The 8,771-nt window shown below is 40.3% G+C and overlaps 1 protein-coding gene across 3 annotated transcripts in view; it reads left to right on the top strand.

Annotated features, from left to right (window-relative positions):
* Nucleotides 1–1,915: 1,915 nt before the first annotated feature.
* ccbe1 (collagen and calcium binding EGF domains 1) overlaps nt 1,916–8,771 on the top strand; it is a 56,812-nt gene continuing 49,956 nt past the window's right edge. For 2 of the 3 annotated variants that reach the window (XM_085279855.1, XM_085279854.1), the window contains exons 1-3: nt 1,916–2,126; nt 2,260–2,387; nt 2,489–2,569. In XM_085279855.1, the coding sequence (XP_085135981.1) occupies nt 2,284–2,387; nt 2,489–2,569 (185 nt within the window). In that variant the 5' untranslated portion in view covers nt 1,916–2,126; nt 2,260–2,283. The remainder of the gene's footprint in view (nt 2,127–2,259; nt 2,388–2,488; nt 2,570–8,771) is intronic. The other variant, XM_085279856.1, reaches the window with a different exon arrangement.

The raw sequence follows: 8,771 nt of genomic DNA, 5'->3' as shown, positions 1-8,771 counted from the left end.
CCACTATATTAGTTACACATCTGTAAAACTGCCTGTTAATGTAAATATTTAATTAGCCAATCACATGGCATCAACTCAAAAGATTTAGACATGTACACATGGCCAGACCATGGATAGATAGGAAAGCATCAGTAACTCAAGAGTTGCAGAAGAGCATCTCTCCACAAAAAACATACTGAAGCTTGAAGCAGATGTGTTACTGTATGGCAGCAGAAGACCACACTGGTTCCCACTTCTGTCATTAAAGGACAGGAAACTGAGGCTACAGTTCACTCAGGCTCACCAAAATGGGAAGTTCAAGACAGGAAAAATGTTACGTGGCCTGGTGAGTTTTCATTTTTGCTGTGACATTCAGATGGTGGGGTCAGGATTTGGCATAAGCAACATAAAAACATTTCTGAAATTCATATTTATAGTGTTTACGACAAAAAGTCAGGGCTTGCATTTGTGGTCCAGGGGGCCCACCGTGATCCCCAAAATAAATAAATAAATACAAATCTTGAAATTCCTATGCATGATACATGCGATGAAAGGGGATTTTTTAAAAATAGCTGTCTGATTTCAGTTATAAGTCACCATCTACATTGTTGCCTACATTGTAGATGGTCACTTTACCTTCACACCTAAGCAATAAAACGAGTACAGTCAGGGGTTACAGTGGGATTCTGTGTAGCGGCTCAGCGTAGGGAAAAGAATCACAGCTCACAATAATTTCTAACATGAGCATCAATAGATTTTCTTAGTGTACAGGCTATGATCAGCTGACCTGCGGCTCTTTCTGGATTTACACAACTGAATTTAGCAAGATGTATACAGTTTCACAGCTATCTTGGCTGAAGTCCATCCTCTACACTGACAGTATACTGTTTATCCTGTCTTATACCTGACAGTATGCAGTTGGTATAAAGTTGGAATTCAGTTAATTAATCTAATCATCATCAGCTTAAATGGAGATTCATCTCTGCAACACTTCCTATAACCTAAACACAGCCACTGTATTATCAGTCCAACACAGTGCTTTACTGTGAATTCACCACAGTACTGTAAGCTAACCTGTTTATCCAGGACAAAGCTACCCAGGATTTTAAAGCAACATTTCAAAAACACAAAGTTAGTGTAGCTTTGTTTGTTTTGCAGCATTTTTCACAAAATGCCATTTCCAACAGGATAACACGGCATGTCACAACGCTCAAATCATCTCAAACTGGTTTCTTGAACGTGACAGCCAATAGTCTCGGTCCAACTCATCTATTTTTGAGATGTGGTGCAATGGGAAATTTGCATCACGGACACGCACTTTTCTTCAGATATTGAAGCTCATCTTCTGATAGACAGGACATTATTTACAGTTGGACCACCTTTTAGGCACACTAGGAGGTTGCTCAGGACAGGCTGCCCTGGGTTTCTTCCTGCTAAAAGGGAGTTCAACAGTCGAGGTTTTCTCTGTGTTATTTTAAGGTCTCTACCTTACAATAATGAAGCACCTTGAGGTGATTGTTGTTGTGATTTGGTGCTATATAAATAAAATGTAATTGATTATTCACTAAAAACATCTGCTGCAACTGTGTGATGCTATCATTTCAACATGGATTACAATTTCTAGATTCTCAAGTAATTAAGACAAGTCTGAAGGCAAAATGGGGTGAAATAAAAGTTAAAAGAAAAACAATATCACGAAGGTTTACAGTTAAAACTTTATAACATTAGGAGAACAGAGACATACTACATTAGGTGCACCTACCTAAAGTGACTGAACTGATGAACACTAATTAGGTGTTATTTTATTTACAGCCGCGTGGTGGCAGCAAAGCTCAAAACGCTCAGTAGCTCCGGAGCGCGTGTTTGCGCACGTGCATTTGCCTGCGCGCTCTAAAGTGTTGAATGAGTTTAGGGTTTTGCCAGTCAATGTTCAACATTTAACCGAGGAGACACTATTTACAAGAGGTTTACCTCGGTGCACAAACTACTTCTACTTTAATTAAAACACATTTTGGAGAATTAAAAGACTTTAAATTAGTCTTAAAACGTAACTTCTTTAATTATAGAAGCAGCGGAAGTTAAAGTGAGTTCAGGTCCTGCAGTGGCACATCAAGAATGAGCAGCGGTTATACACCGACAAGCGCTGGGTGAGTGGGTGGGTTTCTCTGCGCTCCACTGTGTGTTTGTGTGTTGGTGTGTGTGTGTGTGTGTGTGTGGCGTGTGTGTGTGTGAAGTTGCGGCAGTGAGGAGATTACCCCTAAAAGTGCGGACTGTCAACAGACGCCAGGTGACCGGACCGAGGAGATGCTGCTAAAACACAACGGGAGTCTTCTTCTGCTCACCGTCACCTGCATGTGCTTCTCAGGAGGTTTGCTTTGGTCCTACCAAGAAGAGGATGCCACTGACGGGTAAAATTGTGTGTGTATGTGAACCCAAAATAACTTGAAAGGTCCTTGCAGTTTATGTGCAATGAAATTATGACTTTACTTTCGAAATGTTTCATCCGCAGTGAGAAATGCTCGGAAAATAATATTTCTACCACAAAGTACCCCTGCGTGAAGTCAACGGGAGAGGTTACGACGTGTTACAGGTACAGCAGAGACTGTCAGCGGAGTGATTTATACTTCTATGCAGTTGTGATTGTGGGAATGTTTGAGTGAAAGGGTTATAATTATAATCTGCGCCAATGCACGTAGCTCAGCATGATGTCAGATTCGGATTTGTTAATGTGACATATAAAAAGGTTTTGATTTGGTAGACAGTGGGTGCAGTTCTCTTTTTATGAAGTACTGAATGGTAAATGAAGACTGCGTAAGCTGTCACTGCCTGGGGCTAATAATAATTAAACGTCTTCTTCATTTTATCTACTGTTTATAAAAGTTATCATATCTGCGCTTGTAGGCATGTATTTATGCTCTGAAGAGTTTTCCTGTGACAGATGTGGATTCTCCACCTTATCATCCTTTGTGAATTAAAGGGATCATAGGCATACACAAGCCTTTAGACTGGCCTTGTCTGTGCTCAGAGACTGCCTCTAATTATGACAGTTCACAGGCATAGTGGACACAGCTATGCCCCGCAGCAAAACTTCTGTCAGAGGCTTTGGATTAAGTTAATCTGTCTTCACTGCGAGGGGTGCCTCACAGGCATAATAAAAAAAATACTCGTCACTACATACTTTAAAGAGATGGTCATATTAAAAATGTGTAAGAGACAGGGCAGATTTCATGTAAGCAGCCGAGTGTAATAAATGCCGTTAGTGTTCATCATGGGTGTGAGTAAGTTTTCCACAAAGCTGAATCATTTAATTAGCGGCAACTACAGACGTGCTACTGCACCGCCACCCACACAAACCTCCTTAGGGTGTTCCTTTAAGATATATGCTTGAGAATTTATTTAATTTTGGCTTGGACAGATACTAAATGCTCAAACACCACTTTCCTTGGTAATGCTCTATGTTTTGATTCGAGCTCACAATGTGGGTGTGCTGCAGCTTTGGAAGCAAAATCATACGACCTATTTAGGGAAGTAATTTCAAACATTTTGTCAGTGAGCTTGAGTTATAGAAGCCTCTATCGCTGTATGTGCTTTTGGGAAAGAACATTGAGAAGTAAAGAAATGGCAGCCTTTTGGATGTCTCCTCCACATTTCACAGACTTTAGAGAGGTCCATTTTTGCATCACTTGACAAACTGCTGGCCGCGGTTCAAGCACACAGTAACATCCTGTTTGATCTCCAAATCTCAAACACACTCTTAACATAACGATGTTGGTTTACGGTTATTGGCTGCAGCCACAGTTGTTTCCCACAATGTTTACTTAAAGAAGAAAAGTTGTTTTAGCTAAGAGCCAAGATAATGCGTCCTGGGTGCATTTCAGGTCGCATGCACAGTGTGAGCTGATAACTGTCTGTCAGCCAAAAATGGTCAGATAGCAAAGTTCATTGTAGTCATCATAGGAAAGAGGATAGAATAGCTGAATGGGGATGTATAAACACAATCTCATGTTCAGTACATCCACACGAAGGAATTACTAACCACTCGCATCTCATTTGCTGAATAAGATGAGTTGCACTGTCCAAGGTTCTTGTTTAACATCATTAACAGACTACTTAATCCTGCTCAGTCTGCTTTCCCTGTCATGTCTGCTGATGACTGTGAAGAATTTATAAGTTTTCTTAGCTGGCAAGATTAGGGGCATCGGGTTTTAGCTCAAGTCTGGATTCTTTCAACCTGTCCCGTTGCCCAAGTTTAATCTGATTTCCACGACAGCTCACTGATATATTCTCACACATGTACAATTCGTCCTGCCCAGCTGACGTTATCATTTACATATTTATTCAAGAAGTCCAGTCTGCAGTAGCATGGTGGTGTGGTCGTTAGCAAGCAAGAAGGTCCTGGGTTTGAATTTAGCCTTGGGTCTTTCTTTGTGGAGTCTGCATGTTTGACACAGGTCTGTGTGGGTTCCTCTGGGTACTCAAGGTTCCTCTCAAAGGTTGGGTTAATTGTTCAATCTAAATTGACTGGAGGCGTGACGGGTTGTCTGTCTTTGCGTGTTAGCCCTGTGACAGATTGATGACCTGTCCAGAGCGTACCCTGCCTCTTGTCAGCTGGGATATGCTCCAGCCCCTTCTGACCTTGAATTCGATAAGCGGAAGGAAATGGATGGATGGTTCTGCCTGTCATTTACTGCTGCCTTCTCTTTATTATAAATCAGACCCTTTCATCTCGCTGCACACCAGATTAGTTTAAAACACTCAGCATCTTCCCTCTGCTTAAAGAAACCTCCCTAGATCTCAGTGTTTTAGATAACATTTTACAGGCCCATTTATTAACTGCTAATCGTTTCTAGAAGGCTTGAGAATACTGTCGCTCATCAGCACCTTCAGCTGGTTAAAGGAAATGGTATCGTTGACAAATTCCAATCAAAACCACACTACTGAAACAGCTTTACTGGAAGTTGCTAATGATATTCTGATGCACTTGGATAAAGGTGGTGTCAGTTTTTGACACCACTGATCATCTCACTCCCAATAACATTACAAAGCTGGGTTGGCATCTCTGGCACTACTCTCAAACAGTTTTTATCATACTTACACAGACACTTCAGAGTTCATATTAATAACTGAAACTGTAGCTGCTGTCATCACTGCTCATAATATTAGGGTTATATGTGTTACCCCTAGATCATCTGCTTAACAGCTTCAGAAACATATCTAGCTATTTCTATGCTGATGATGCACAGCTGTACATTTCTGTTAAACCCAACAGCCTCAACAGATGCTCCTACCTCTGTGAATCACTGTCAGCTGAGGTTGTCAGGTTTGGCCCTGACAGCTTCTCTAAGGAGATCGGCCATTCCTTCTAAGCCCATCTTTAGCTGGTTGTGAATGCAGCAAGCTCGAGTGCTTATGAAAACAAACTGGCACTCACACATCGCCGCTTTTCTTGCTGCCCTTCACTGGTTTTCAGTGAAATTCAGAAATAAATTTTAAAAAAAAGTATTAATAACATATAAAGCCCTACATGGCTTGGCCCCTGTGTGTATATGAGCGCTACTGAGACCTTATTCCAGTAATTGGCCTCTCCAATCGCCTGATCAGTCTCTTAACTGTTTCACACTCTTATTTTAAAACCAGAGGTGGTCATGCTTTTCAGGTTGTAGCTCCTGAACTTTGGAACAGCCTTCCTCAGCCTATCAGGTCGGCTAAATCAGTCGTGTGTTTGAAATGACTGCTGAAAACTAATTTGTATAGGTTAGCCTATCCTTACACTTTCTCCCATTACTTTAAACATGGTATACACCTAAGGAATATGGATGGAAGTATTTATGTTAAATGAATGTGTGACTGTAGCTGGAATATGTATGCTTATCTTTAATGTGTGGTTTTATTCAAACTGTGGAGCACTTTGTCACTGCGTCTTTTAAAAAATGCTAGAATATAATGCTAGAGAGTTATTATTATTAGGAAAAAAGACTAGAGTGATTGGCATTTGATAGCATGAACCTGCATGCTGCATTTTTCTCAAAATACAGTCGCAGAGTGCTATTATGCCTTGGCATGAATGAGACATTCTTCAAAGGGAACCAAGCACCATTTAAGTTGGCAGGATTCAGCTGCCAAAGGAAAATAAAGGCTTATGGCATTCATTACGCACTCTGTAGAGTATCAGTGTGTCTGCACATCTCGGAACATTTTGTTGGTTTGCTAAACACTGTTGAAAGAGCTGTTTATGTAAAAGGTGTTGCTAGATGGGCATCAGTACCACAGAAATTTACAGTCCACAAGGCTGTGAGCAGAGGTGTTGCAGAAGTTACAAAGAAGTAGTGTGTATGACTAGCTTTTAGTCAACGTGATATGCTTTCAATGAAGATTTTTTTCAGGGCAGTCATCACAATATATTTTTTGAAGCTATTGTATTACTTTAATTTGCATTTTACAGTGAATTTTTTTACCAGAAAGAAAAATAGACCTATTTTTCCTCATGCAGTGGCACTGTATGCACAACACTGATGCACCACTGATCATACTGAGAAAACAGGACCAGAGGAGAATTGGTACCAGGGCTCATTTGTCTCTGCACATATATCTCTCAGTTTCGCTTCTGGTCTGATCTTCTCTCACTTTCTGTTTGAGTTGTTTCACATTAAGATTTCAATATTATGGGTTGTACTGAATTAGGATTCTGCATTTCTAGTCATAGCGTTTGATATGCTTGGCTCATACTAAAGCTAAGGCAGGAAAAGCTGTGTAGAGTTGCATTTGAATAAAAAATACATAGGATTGCAACATAAAAGCCTTACAAAATAACAGACAAGGGTTTGATTAACATGATACATTGAGCTTTGTGTTTGTTTGGCAGCATCTTCTGCCTGTTGTGTTGTTACATTGTAACACCCAGAATTTATGTCATAATTGTTGCCAGTAGCAGGGTTTATGTTGACAAAGTTTTTTGTTTCTTTTAGCAGTGCTGTTTTCTGTTATACTGTATTTTTTATGAAACCACAGTTGTTGACGCTCAAACATCAATTCTCCTAAATTAGGTCATTTTTCTTTTTGTGGCTTAGCTTGAGCTGAGCTTGATTTCTGATTTATTGGAACACTGCATGGAGTATTATCAAGCAACGTGCTTTATTTGAATCAGTGTTACAAATTTAAAGGCCTTCCAGTTCTTGCTGAGCAGTTGAAAATAATGTCTTGTGAGACATAGTCATTGGAAAAATACACTCGATGGTCACGTTATTGTGTGCATCTGCTCAACTGCTTGTTAATGCATATATCTAATCAGCCAATCACATGGAAGCAACTCAGTGCATTTAGACCTGTAGTCACAGTTAAGACAACGTACTGTTTTCTCTAGAGTTTACAGAGAATGGTCTGAAATTATCCAAGGAGCAGCAGATCTGTGCAAAATACCTTAATGATGCCAGAGGTCAAAGTAGAATAGCCAGACTGCTTCGAGCTAACAGGAAGGCAACAATACCTCCAATAATCATGTCACAACACAGATATGCAGAAAAGCATGTCTGAAGCAGCAGCAGAAGACCACACTCCCATCAGTGTATGTCTTCTCTCAGAAAACTGAGGTCACAGTTCACACAGCCTCTCCAGAATTCAACAACAATTTCTGCAGCAACATTCAGATGGTAAGACCAGAATTTGGTATAAACAACATGAATGGATGGATCAATCCTACCTTGTGTCACCTGTTCAGGAACCTAGTTGTGTTGTTATAGTGCCGGGGATATTTTCTTGAGCATCATTTAAAGACCACAACATACTTGATAATTTCCTGATGACCATGTCCATCGCTTTATGACCACAGCATAACAATCTTCTGATGGCTGCTTGCCAACAGGATAACACACTATGTCACAAAGTGAAGATCATCTCAAACTGGTTTCTTGAACATGGCACTGAGTTTACTGTACTCAAATGCCCTACACAGTCACCAGATCTCAGTTTAACAGAGCAGCTTTGGAATGTTGCAAAATGGGAGAGTTGCATCATGGATGTGCAGCAACTATGAGGCTGGATCAATATTTCTGAGGGATGTTTTCAAAACTTATTGAATATGGACGATGAAGAATTAAAGCAGTTCTGAAGGCAAGTATCGGCAACACGTACTTAATAAGTGCCCAGTAGATGTATACTTTACAGAAGCTCTTAGTGAGTATAACTTTTGAGCTTGCACTATTTTAGGCCAATTCACAAACTACAAAGGCAGGTTGTTTGATTGTTTTTGTACCGTGTATTCATACGTTTATTCAGGTTGTAGATGTTTTTCCATACTGAAGTGTGAGTTCTCTGACAATCCAAGAAGAGAGCCAGGTCCAGTATGTAAAACATCATAGGATTGAGACACATTAATAATCTTTGTTTATAACTTTTCTTAGGGTGACAAGAAGGTACAAGAAACAGTTATAACATTGGCTTGATTTATTGTCTATATGATGTCAACCCTGCCTAGCCTGCAAAGGAAATGCTTCTCTGGAGAAGAAGCAGAACACAGGCAGTGCGATTTTAGTTCCACTATACAGCTGTAACAGTTACATATAATTGATGTGGGGCATGTGTAATTGTTGCTTTGTTATTTTTCCAAACAATTCTGGTGGTACTTAGCAGTTTGTGTTCCCTCTACCTTTTCTTCCTTTTTGTAGTCGTTAACTTTGGAAGTCCGGGGAAACTCTGCCTTACACAGCAATAAAACTGAGTCTAACCCCCCCCCCCCCCCCCCCCAAGTGGGACATCATAGTCATGACATATGCACTTGGCTGATCCAAACAGCGCTG

Source organism: Mchenga conophoros, linkage group LG7, assembly GCF_057382185.1.
Source record: "Mchenga conophoros isolate Kocher_MC1m ecotype Shallow Benthic linkage group LG7, M_conophoros_male_GT1.1, whole genome shotgun sequence".
Lineage (NCBI taxonomy): Eukaryota > Metazoa > Chordata > Actinopteri > Cichliformes > Cichlidae > Mchenga > Mchenga conophoros.
The sequence above is the reverse complement of the archived record's forward strand: the minus strand, read 5'-3'. Positions and strand labels throughout refer to the sequence as shown.